This window comes from Cyrtonyx montezumae, unplaced genomic scaffold, assembly GCF_038088225.1.
Source record: "Cyrtonyx montezumae isolate F1298 unplaced genomic scaffold, pur_monq_1.0 scaffold_8, whole genome shotgun sequence".
NCBI classification, from domain to species: Eukaryota; Metazoa; Chordata; class Aves; order Galliformes; family Odontophoridae; genus Cyrtonyx; species Cyrtonyx montezumae.
In genome coordinates this window covers 76,394,972-76,407,726 of record NW_027072089.1, presented here as the reverse complement: position 1 = coordinate 76,407,726, position 12,755 = coordinate 76,394,972, and the positions used below count along the sequence as shown (strand labels likewise).

The window sequence follows — 12,755 nt, the reverse complement described above, 5'->3', positions numbered from 1 at the left end:
AGCTGTTAAAAACTGTCATTTTGTCTATAGGATTTCAAGGGCTCCTGGACAGTATTTCAGCCCTCAGTATGAACTTGCATTGGTTTCTGCAACCGTAATTTCCTGGCTGGTAACGGATGTCTAACGGTCATTACTATTACTATCATCTGATGGCAAGGGAGAAGCAGCACTACATCACTGCCAGTTGTCTACAGATGGCATGATCAAATTACATCTTTCTTAAGCTCTTCAGCTCCCCTTGACATTTTTCCTTTCAGAGTTGCCCATACGATGGTGGTGCAAAGCCTACATTTCTTCTTCTACAGCAGCCAGGCACCCCCCTCAGGAAGATCTGTCCAGCAGCTTCCACAAGGGGCGAAGACAGAGTCCAAAGAGTTGGGGAAGTGATGTTTTGGAGACTGCCTCTAACCACAAAATCTGTCTTACCCACAGGTGACATTTCTGGAACAGAAGCCACATAAGGTCCATCCAGGAACTTGGGCTCATTGTCATTGATGTCTTGAATTTTGATGATGAACTCTGACTCTGGTTCCATCGGCCGGCCTGTTCGTCTGTCTAGAGCTTGTGCTCGCAGGGTGTACTGTGACCTTTCTTCCCGGTCCAGTCTCTGAATGGCATGAATGTCCCCTGTGGTATCATCAATTGTAAACACGATGCCAGCACCCTCTCCTGAAAGGATGTACTTGATGGAACCATCTCCTCTGTCCATATCAGAGTGAAGCTGTGAAAAGGAACAGGACTCAGTTACAGCATGAGCAGGGCAAATAGCTTCCAATAGATACTGAATACATGAGTATTTTGGTCTCACTGAGCTCTATAAACTCAGTGAAGTCTGTATCAAAGAGCTGCAGTAAAACTCCCTCTCCTGTCTTCCTGTATCTGCACCCATAGCTGTGCCAGAAGAAAAGGCAGGGACACCCAAACAGGATCAGACCCTGTGCCTCCTCCAAATCTCTCTCAGCACAAGAATTATCTTTTGCCTGGTTGCTGTGGCCATTGAAGAAATCACTGCCAGGTCTGGGGTAAGGAGAGGTAGCAAAAATACAGACAACGCTTGCTCATGGAGGAGAGAGATATTGCAGGAGTAGCATAATATTGGACAGATAAAGTAAATCTCTTTGTGATCAAGGAGAAAGCAGGATGGGAGAGCTACTCAGCGAGTGCCATCGTTCAGACATCTTATAAAGAATTTCCCCTGAAATCTTCCTGTGAAACTCAAGAAACATTCAGCTGGACCATTACATCTTCAGGAAAGAATTATTGTCAAGCAGTAGGTAAGGCAATCAATGAGGAACGTTTGATTGTGTCTGTGGTTGCATATATAGATGAGAGGCATCCCAGAGATTCTAGGGAATTAGCAAATGGATTTATTGCATGACTGCTAATTAGTTCTGAGCAGCCACAGATAGCTGGGAATGCAACAGAACAGAGAAAAAGTAAATGCTGTGCTAATTATCATCTGAAACAGAAACAAATAATCCTGGGGACTGCCATTCTGTTAAACACCTGGTTCCTCTGAAATACTGGAATGACTATCAAAAGACAAACAGAACGCTGAAATTAACACTCACACTGTATGGATGCTTAACAGTTTGCTCATACTTCCATGGTTTTGAGGAACAGAGCATAAAGTCATGACCAATGCCCAGAGAATGTGGAACTGTTTCAGTCCTAATGAATGGGATGGGATGACAACTGAGGTGCAAAAATCAAAAGGGACTTAAACGAACAGCTGAGGTGTGAATGCTGTTTTCGAGTGTGATTATCACATTGGGAAATGAATAAAAAATAGACAAACCAAAACAAAGCAACCAACAGACACCCAGTCATCACAGTACTTAGGTGGCACACGGACCTTTTAATGACTGCTGTGACAAGGACTGTTAAAGGCAGGTACCCATCTGCCACAGCTGAGCTCTAAAGTGGCTGCAAGAGCTAAAGGTACAGATCGTGACAACTGTCTTGTCAGGTAATTGATACTTCATTTCATCACTTTGCTCATGGTCCCTGCAGTGGCCACAGTATCTGAGAAATCTGTATTGGGTCTTTGGAGGAATGCTGGCAGCTCTCAGGTGACGTATCAGCTAAATGGAGGAAGAACAAGCCCAGAAAAAATTGGCAAAACATTTATGTTTAGATGACTGCCATGTGTATTATTTCTCATGCAGGTGCCAGAATTGTAAACTGGCGGATCTTCAGGAAACAGCATTTTGTGATTAAGTTAAAAAACAACAGTGGTTGTCATTACTTGCCCTAATCAGTCATTACTGAGAGATTATCATTGACATGGTTTGTGAACAGGATGCTTCCAGAAGGAGGACACTATTATACAAGGGCTGCTCTGCAAGTAACACCTCCTATTTTATTATGTTGGCCCAAGAAGTCAGAGGTGGATGTTGGTGGCATGGCACTAGAGGTTGAACCTTCCCATCAACATATCATTACGTTTTGTTGCTGTGTGACAGATGGCAGCAGAAGGGCAATCTGACAGAATAGCATCTGACACGAAGTGCGTATGAAGCAAAGGTGTGTCACTGACTTCCTCCATGTGGAAAAAAATGACACCCACTGACACTCATTGATATTTACTGAACATTTATGGAGATCAAACAAAGGATGTCAGCACAGTAAGGCAGTGGGTGGTGTGTTTCAGCAACAATGCCATCATAGCAGCTGTGAAACAGTGGGTCACCTCCACTGGTGCAGATTTTTACAACCATGTGTCAATGGTCATGCAGGTTTGTTCACTGGAAATAAATAGGAGGCTGTACGATTAACAGAATGAATAATGCCAAATAGTATTGTAGCCAAGATATTTTACAGATGGCATAGTTAGAAAGATTATTGTGATAGAAAGACAATCAGAATAAAGGAAGATGTTCACCCGTGTCCTAGGCTCACAGTAGGAAACTCCAAAGGAGCAATCTCCAGAAAGAGATCCTTCCCCAGTGGCAGTCAGCCTTTAAACGGGGTCTAGGAGAGGTGGAGCCAGACTCCACTCCTTCCGGTCACACAGTGAATTGCCTTCACCTGTGCTCCTACAGCTGACTCAGTGCTTGCCTCAGATCAATCAATGGTTCAGACTGTGATTCAACAGTTCCCATACAGGCATTACTTACAGAGAGACCTATGTAGGTTTTCAGATTGATTCAGAATCACCAAGCTACATCTTAAGCATTTGTTTTAGTGTGTAAGTGCATCAGTGAGAATGTACAGCTGCTCAGATAGATACAGATGTTAGACCTGACTAGGGAATTAGTGTAGGGCCTGATGGAAAAAAAGAAAGAAGGAAAGAAAGTCACAGTGAAGGCAAAGGCAAATGATAAAGGAAAAAAAAAAGGAAAAAAAAAAGAGCATGTTTTAAAATAGATGTTCTGAAAAGTTTTAAGGACTTGGAAGAAGATACTGACTAAAACTGATGAGTTTAGTTACCCCTTCTGTTCAAAACTCTGTTTGGAATGAATGTATTTATGCAGGGAGCAAACAAAGAATGACCACGGCACACTAATAAGAATTCAGGAGTACAAGAGGATCTCTGTCTAACTGTGATTTGTTAAAAGTCTCAACCAGGGTCTCAATTAAGACTAGGCAGTAAGAAATGCTAGCAGCAGTTTTGTAACTTCTCATATAGCCTGAAGACATGGGGGAAAAAAAAGCCTTAATAAATGCAGACTGTAATAAATCAGAAAAAATGAGGTGTCCGCAGAAACTAAAGCTCACACCATTCCAATGACAAACCCAATATCACAATGGAAGAACGTATGTAGAAGTGACTGTACTGAAAAGGTGATCCAGCTTTAAGCTGGCTTTATTTTATGGGTGGTACAATAAACTGCGGTGTCATGTGGCTGACAATTCGAATGTACTTTCTCCTCTGCACTAAAGAATCAACCATGATAGGAATGAAACAGATAAACACTGAGAAATTGCTACCTATGCCAACCCGTGCTGCTTCGTTTGATAAAGGATAGTACAAAGATTAAGGAGGATGGACCTGCACCTAAAGAATGCATTTACTGGCAAAGAGCGTGTGCAAGAGAGTGGTGCTGCTGGGGGCAGCTAAGGGAAGGACGCGTGCAGACCCACTGAATGGGCTGTGACTGTCCATGACGTGGGCTCCCATCTCTGCCTCCAGGGAGGTAGGACCTGCAGGGGAATTTCTGGGGATGCAAGAGAGCTCTTGGATGATATGCACTGATAGACTGTAGAAAGAAGGCATTTTATTCATTCATTCAGCTGCTGTGGTTCAAACGCCCCTTTCCTCTGAAACAGGGCTAGGGAGGCTCTGACACTGCAAAGCAGTGAAGTCTGTCTCCATCTAAAGTACTGAAGCAGTTTAGCTTGCCATATGAATATGGAAAACGTGTGCTGCAGCACACGCAGGGATTGTGGTTCTCCTAGTTTGCCCTACTAGCTAAGAGGCTCAAGCCTCCTATTTATCTGTGACAAGGAAACTTCTGAAGCTAAAACACTTTAAATAGAACAATGAGCACTGGAGAAAAGCAAAAATTGTACTGACTTCACCTTAGGAAGTTTCCTTTCATTTCCCTGTCCAATAGATATTTTGTTCTGTTGATTTACAGGTGCATAGGAAAGTACATTTTTTATAGCAGCCTTGAAAATCGTATGAGGCGAGCCTGGACCCAGGGCTCGACTCAATCTATTTTGAGGTTGCTTCAGTAGCACATTGCTAGCCAGAAACAGCTGTACAAGAGCACTGGAGGAACTCCTTCCTTATGGCATGACTTTAGAGCATGAATATGTCTGGACCAACACTGTATGCTGCTTCTATCTGCCACAGGCTGTGGAAAGCAGGCAGATGAAAGCAAGACCTTGCAAGCAGGATGTTGCAGGGTGCTGTGGGTGGTAGGGGTCAGAGGAGGATCTGTCTGTCCAGCAGGCAGCCAGGGTGGTTTCAAGGTCTGGTGCTCGCACTGAGGCCATGGGCCCACGGTCCTTCTCAGTTTCTGCGTAGCTCTGCATGAGATATTTCTGAGCCTGCCTGGGGTGACTTGGGCTGAAAAATTTCCGTCCTGCCAGAGCAATTAATTCAGCCCACAGCCTCTTCCCTGCTGACCCCTTTCCTAAGGATCCCTCAGGTGCAAGCAGCATGAATGCAAGCGTGGTGATGGATTGTGGTAACTGCAATTCCTTCCAAGGGTCTGTGCTTTAAGCAGTTTGAGGAGAGAGGCCCTTCCCTCCCAACAGATGCCTTAGCACTCCTCCCACTTCTCTACGCTTTGTTTAGGGATGGTAGAGGATGAGATTTTGTACCCCAAAGCTCATTTTGGCAGCACAATTCCATGACGGTTGGTGTACATGAAACAGACACAGGAAGCTGTTGGATCAACAGGTTGTGAGTACATAAGGCTAATTGGCCCTGTTAACCCTGAGAGCTAATTAGCCCTAGCTTGCCCCTGTTGTAACCCAGTCACGGTGTAGAAAAGAGCTCATTCATGCCATGTTGACCCTTCAAGGAGTGGACACAGACTACGAAGTGCCACTGCTGCTATTCCCATTCAGTAGAACTGAGTGGGAGCAAGCCCAAGAGCACTGCTGGATGTACCATGTTGTTGTGCTCCTAATGCCACAAGTCTAAAGCAAAGAGGAGTTGACCTCTTCCAGTACTGCTTGTAGCTAAAATTCAGCTTACAGTGCAAGTCTGGATTCATTTCAGATTAAACTGAGTATGCAAAATAATGCGTTTGGTCATTGTTCCAAAGTTGTAAGTTGCATGAAAATAAGAATTTCTTTAATCAATAGAGATCTCAAGAGCTGAAAATTTAGGTACAGAGATGAATGAAGACTAATGTTGTCTTATTTGATGGCAATCACTAGTTATACCGCTGCTATGGGAGGAAGGAAGGAGAGAACTTCTTGCTGTCAGTGACACAAGGATAAATTGGAAGGAGGTCCTTTGAAGCCAGTGCATTCATTTTGATTTATACTGGCATGACTGAAGGTACAGTTTAGCTCTCTGGATTTGTAAAACGATAAATGTGAGTGCAAAATGCACCTTTGGATTTGTGATTAATTTTTTCTACAGACAGATAGCTTGGATGGAAAGCAATGAAAATGGAAGGAACTGTTTTTTGGCATCATTTCTTAGATTAATTTGTCATATCTACCTATATTTAGCATGTGCTCATCATCTAGATGTGTAAAATCTCTCATTTTCATTGTTGAGACACTTCACTACACTAACTCTCCCCACTTTTCCCAGATTTGTCACCTTGGTTTTAATGAGAAGCAAATCCAGTGCTGTCCATAGGCCTTTGAATAGCTGGTCAATACTCTGATTAGCAGGTTGATACTTTAAATTGTTCAGTCTTTACAAGTGTTGGGAAAGCAGACTAAGGAGGATGGATATAGTGAGGTAGACTGTGATGGCAGACATTACGGGTCTGACTTCCATCAGCATGTTCTTCGAGGAGCCAGAGTAAAGGGAATTCAAAATGCTACCAGGTAGACAGGGTGAGCATAGCAGTTCATTTTACAAGTATTTGTACTAATGTATAGATTCTTAGCTTATAAGGGATCTGAAAATAGGATTGTTGTATTTAATAAGCTGTCCCTCTACCCTTCTACTTCTCTCTAGTCCACATAATTAACCTGAGGTCAAGCTGTGGTAAGAAAGGAGATACTCTGACCCCTGAGATTTGCAGAAAACAAAAACTGAAATGTCAGTTTTCAAGAGGTACTGGCTATTTCATTTGATTCGGTGTTTCATCTTCCAGCTGACTTGATCACAGACAGAAGCATGATCACAAACACTTCCTTTCCTTCCTAATCCTCCTGTGTCAATATAACCTTGCTTTGTCTTGACATTGAAGGAGTCCCTGGAAAGATCACTGCAGACTTCCTATCACTACCTCAATTACAGCTGATGATGTTTAGTGCAGATCTCTTTGAAATAGGCAAATATATTGACAGCACCTTGAGAAGGAAATTCTTCACGGCTAAAGGTGACACTGGTGAAAAGCTCTTGGGAGCTGAAGTGAAATTAATGTGGATAGATTCACTGCCAGAAAGAAGCAAATAAAAATGCACTTAGAGAGACTTCCCTTGTTTTGCCACAGTCTGCACATACACAGATGCATGTACTCTACCAGACATCCTCCTCGGGCAGCTCTTACCTTCCCAACGTAGAGAGGGTCAGTTCCTGTGTACTCCTCCAGAACAAAGAACTGGTTCCACACCCAGCTCCTCTTCATACGTTGATGCAGTTTGTCTGACAGGTTGTCTTCTGGCCCTTCAGTGAGGGGCCTTGCACTTCCTGACAGCACAGTTGTAGTTAGGTCCATCAGTCCCCAAAAATACAAGGAGACCCCAAGTCCAAACAAGTTCTTTGCATTGCTCATTCTACCTGAAGTCCACATCCGTATACTAGGGCTGACTTAAAAGTCAAAACACAGTATCTTAGATCCCTTGAGATGAAAGTGGGTCTTGTGTGTATTCCTTTGAAATGTCCAAGAGATATCCTGGTTCTGAGAATGACTGCCTCCTGTAAAGTTAAAGGAAATTCATATCAGGATCTTCTTTTCCCCAAGGTAAAAGAGTTTTCTCAATAGGCAAATATGCTATAAAATATTTAATCTTCAATATAAAAATATAATAACAGGGTGCACACATTCTGAAACTATGAAGACTATTACCATATAAACTGCAGAACTGGAACCTCAGATAAAAGAATCACCGGGATTTAGTCAGTAAGTAAGAGCTCTCTACTTTACTAACTTAGTTGTAGTGTTTCCTTATAGTATTGATTGGCATGAGCTAAGTGCATACTCTTTAGAAATATTTATGACCAGAATCCTCAGAGAATATTTAATACTGCTCACTCTGGAAATCTGTAATATCTGGTGAACACCTCTTGGCAACAAGTTTTTGTGTTTTTTTTTCCTGTTTGCAAACTATGCCATTGTCATTACACACACGTGCATGCAAATATGTCTACTTAAATACATATATTGCTGCATTACCAACCTTGAATTTCATTTCTAGCAGCTGCAAGCTATTTCTGGTTTTAATTATACTTTAAACCTTTCCTGCTGCTTGAATTCAGGTTTCACACTCTGCTGCCTCCTCTCTGAGGAGCCGATCGCTGCTACAAATACAACATTTCTACAATTTGAATGGTCAGTTAATCATTTTATAACCCACAAAAGGTTTCAGAGTGCTGACGGTCACATGCTATTGTGTGATATGTCCTAACACATTTTTCCTCCACCAGCTTGAAAGACACATTTTGGCTGAGGAATGCTGACCTCTATCAGAGGACACTTTCTCATCAGTCTAGGATCTTTTGTAGTCATAAAGTCAGATTAGTTGGTGACCTCAGTAAAGGCTGTGGATTGTAGCAATCCTTTCCTTCACTGTTCTGTTGGGTTTAATGGTGCGATACTACACTCAAATTACTCTGCCAAAACACTGCATACATCCTCTGTGGGCCTAGTGTTTTTGCTGCTCTTTTGGAGAACTCTTTTCTCAATTCTCTTGGAGACAACCGGATTCATTAGGAAAGGCATACTGGGCTCTGAGGCTTAAGAAAGAAGCATACGCTTCATTTTTCTGCTGTTCCACAGTTAAGTCTCTTGCTTTAATTAATTGTTTTAAATAAAAAGGAGCAGGAGACATCCGTCAAATATTCCTAAAAGAATCTTGAAAGATTTCAATATCATAAAAAGCATTACAAACATTTTCACCATAGTATTTTGAAGTGATGACTGAGACAGTACAGTGCTTTCAACAGAGAAGAAGAGAGTGTTAGAAAATTTTCTAGCATCCAAGCTAGTATAACTGGAGTCCTGGGACCCTTAGAAATCTCTACTATCTGCTGAATTAGCAAATTAGAATTTAATTCAAAAGCTCGCTGAAATCTGAAAGAGACAGATTAATTCTGAAATATGTATCTTCAAGGAAAGTAAACTCAAAGTAACTGTCTTAGATTGATTTCTACACAAAATGATGTTTCCAAGTATAAAGCCCTGGAGGAATAAGACTATACAGTGCTGCTAGCTGATACAGTTGTGAAGCATGACAAACAACTAACAAGTCCTTCCCTTCAAAAGTTTAAACTTTAGGTGCAATGAAGAAAAGACAGACTGTAAGCACAGAATGTAGTAAATCTCTCCTAAACACAGCAATTTACAGAACTGCTGGGTGTTTAGATATTGGCTACATAATACGTTGGTTTCATTGTTTGAAAAGGAAAAGAATAGGGGTTTATCTGAGCAGTACAAGCCTAGTAGGACCACAGTAAACTGTGTATGTGTCATTCCATGAAGAAGCTGGCAGCTGTGTAAGAGGCAGGGTCAAGGCTTAGCTTTCTGGATGCTTACAGTCTAAGGAGCTCAGCAACAGCGCACAGAGAGCTTGCCTCTCTCTGTCCTGAGAATCCTTATCTCCCAATAGCCAAAATACATTTACACTGGGGAGAGGAAGCTGAAGGCCTCATCACATAGTAGGTACATACACCTTGCTCTTTGTATGTTGTCAAGAGCATGTTTTTCCCAAGAAAGTTAAGGTGACAACCAGAATTTTACTGATGAATATAGATGGGGAGAGGCTTCCACCACCTCTTCCCACAAGTTGAGGGAACCCATCACTGCCTCCACTGTGCTACTGTAGAGAAAGCCACCAGCTAAGGTCCCATCTAGAGTTTTACTCTTAGAATTCTCTCCTGTACAAGTCAGTTACATTTTTCTCTGTGTGACAAAAGCAGTGACACAACATGATGAACCATTTCCTATGGCAATGAGAATTATGTTATAGGTGAATGACCAAAACATGAAATTAAGAACTGATGTTGCTCATCATCTCCTCCAATTAAATTCAGACAATGAATGTCAAGAGATCTCAATCAAGGTAGTACTGAAATATGGATATATAAACTTACAGAATTAACAGTATACCTGTAATGAGGTAATAGCAGAAGAAATCTGGTCATCAGGATGCATTTTCTCTGGATATGCATTATTACAGGCTGTGTATGAAAACAGCTTTTGTCATCTGAATGTCACTCTGCATTGTAATGTAGTTCTATGAGAAACCATTCTTAAAAAGTATGTGCAACACTGTGGTCCTCAACAGCTACATTATAAGGAGTATTTACTATTCCCAATGCAATCCTACTTCAGTGCAGGGCACTATCATGAAACAAAACATAGAATTAAGTAATATGAAGGATGCTCCTTCTCTGAGTAACAGTAGTTTCTTCATTTAATGCCAGCCCGCAGTGACATGGTCATATGTTTTTGTAGTCCAAAATTGTGAGCAAGCAGGCTCAATACTACAATGAATAACAGTTTAATCACAAATAGTTCCTCTACCTCTGAAGCAGGACTGCACTATTTTTTTCTATCTCAGGTCCTTAGCTCATACTGAAAGAATGAAAAAGGCCTTTGTAAACTTTTGGACCATTTGTGCTGTTGATCCTTCTGGTGCTCCTTCTCAGCTTCACCTACTGCTGGTCCTTGGCTTTGCAATGGATACTATTTTTCAAGCAAGGTATTTCTCAAATGTATAAAAGCTCTTAAGTACATAGAGGGTTGAACTGTACAGTTAAGGTCATGGATGATGAGGTCTTTCAGAGGACTTGTGTAAATGGCTGCCTCACCAGCTGAGCGTGATGGATGAGTATGGAGTCACCTGAACTGTAGCAATGACAGTTGGCCACTGGGATAGCCATATGCTCTGATTGTGCTGACTTTGTAGGGTCTCTAGCCTTACAAGGACCTTAGAGCTGTTTGCCATAGATGGATGACACAGGAACTGAGGCAGTCTGTTCTGCCTCAGGCAGGGTAGTTCTCTGCAGGAAGATCAAGGGAATCCGTCATACAGGAAGGCACTTGCTGGCATAGCTGATAAAGACCTTTAATGTTCTCTTAATGGAAGTTGTTCCTTGGAGCTCTCCAAAAACAGGTTCTTAACTATATCTGCAAAGATAGAATTGATGAACTTCTCCCTGTTACATAAAATACATTATAGAAACTTGTGTTTCATGTCTCAGCATGGGGATGGGCAAAGGATTTCAAAGAAGTAAAAGGAGGGAAATCTTATTTTCCTTACTCACACACACAAAAAACCAAACCAAACCAAACCAAACCAAAAAAAGCTATTAAGCTTAAGACTGCATGACCACAATGTGAAGAGGATACTTTATTTTTCAAGAAAAAATTAAGCATGTTTCAGAACCCAGTTTGTTACTCTCAGTTGAGTACCCTATTGTAATAAGCTTAGCTGCATCTGTGCAGTTTAGATCCCTGACCCAAAGTGAACTCCTTTCTTACTCCTTTTGTGATGAACATTTGATTACCAGCTCAGTTGTTTAGTTTACTTTCTTTTCCTGCTCCTGCCTTGAAGACATTGCTGAAAATCCTTTTTCTTGCCATTCAACAGTTACAAATATGGCTTTTGGCTTCATAAAGACCCATGAAGATCTAATTGAACCCCATGCAACTGGTGGCCTATATACAACACAAAGGAACCATCTAATTGTTCCACACAAAAGTCACAAGGCACCTTCCTCTGTTTCAAATACAAATATGTCCTTTAACACATATTATGTGAGTAAAACAGGCATATTCCAAGTGTGAAATACTGTTCATGCTCCATTTTTAAAGACTCCACCATCCCCTCCATATATGAACAGTAATTAAACTGTTCTTAATTGAATATCTAATTCTGGTCAAAGATTAAAAAGAAAAAGAAATAGGCACCAGAACCAACTTCTAGCATTTCTTGCAAGTGACAGATTTATCGTGTTAATCCTGAAGAGAACAGCACTTCCAAAGAAAGGATAAAGATATTAATAGTTAGGACGACCATGTGAGCATGCAGAGTTCCACCGGGATTGACATGTATTGTGCTCGATACATATTTACATAAATGCCAAGGATTTTGCAGTTAAAAAGCTGAAACTTGAAAAGGTTTACATGCACGCTTAGCAAATTTGCCATTTTGAGCAAGCAGTCTCCCAGAAAGTCAGTGAACTATTTGCATTCATAAAATTAATTACATGCTTACATCCTTTATCCCCGGTCCTAATGGATTTTGCTGTATGGACCTAGCGCTCATATAGAGCACTGCAGATTTTACAAGATCCCATGCAGGCACATTTCCACACAGAGCAGAAAAATTTCATTTACAGGTGACATACTAAAGTGACAAAATAAGGAAGAAAGAGGCAATTGCTTTTTAAAAATCCTTCATCCACTTTATCCATACATAAATACAAAAATACGTGTGATATTTTTAATTCAACTATTTAAATGTTTCTTGGCAGTATGCATACTGCAACAATAATACCTTAATGGAAAATTATTTCTATGCTTAATGATACCTTTTTTTAAAGAGTTCTCCCCCACTATTTTGCCAAAAGAAATCAAACAACTCTAATGAACCCTGTAGGAAGAAACTGAAGTTCAATGGAAAGAATTCTACAAGTGAGCTATTTACTTTGTTCCTTGAATTTCATGTGATATTTTGAACCCAAGATGGAGGTGTAAGTGCTGCTCAGTTTTTTTTTCCCTCATCAAATATATTACTCTTATATGTTTTCACAGATTACTTCTTGTTTCCTGTACCCTCACTTGCTCACAGCTTTGATGTCTGATGACTTTGCAGTAACCCAACACAAGCATCAGTTAGTAAGAAAGTGTAAGCTGTGTTCTTAGCTAGGCAGACATCCTGTAAAAGGTGCCTAACATCAGACTCCAAGACTACCCCCCTGCACTGAGCTAGTTCTAAAATCT

At 41.1% G+C, this 12,755-nt stretch overlaps 1 protein-coding gene across 1 annotated transcript in view; it reads right to left on the bottom strand.

Moving 5' to 3' along the window:
• Positions 1-12,755, bottom strand: part of CDH20 (cadherin 20) — a 110,408-nt gene that overhangs the window by 26,633 nt on the left and 71,020 nt on the right. The window contains exons 3-4 of the mRNA XM_065752384.1: positions 7,137-7,504; positions 427-721 (exon numbers count right to left, since the gene is read on the bottom strand). Coding sequence (XP_065608456.1) covers positions 427-721; positions 7,137-7,379 — 538 coding nt within the window. The 5' untranslated portion in view covers positions 7,380-7,504. The remainder of the gene's footprint in view (positions 1-426; positions 722-7,136; positions 7,505-12,755) is intronic.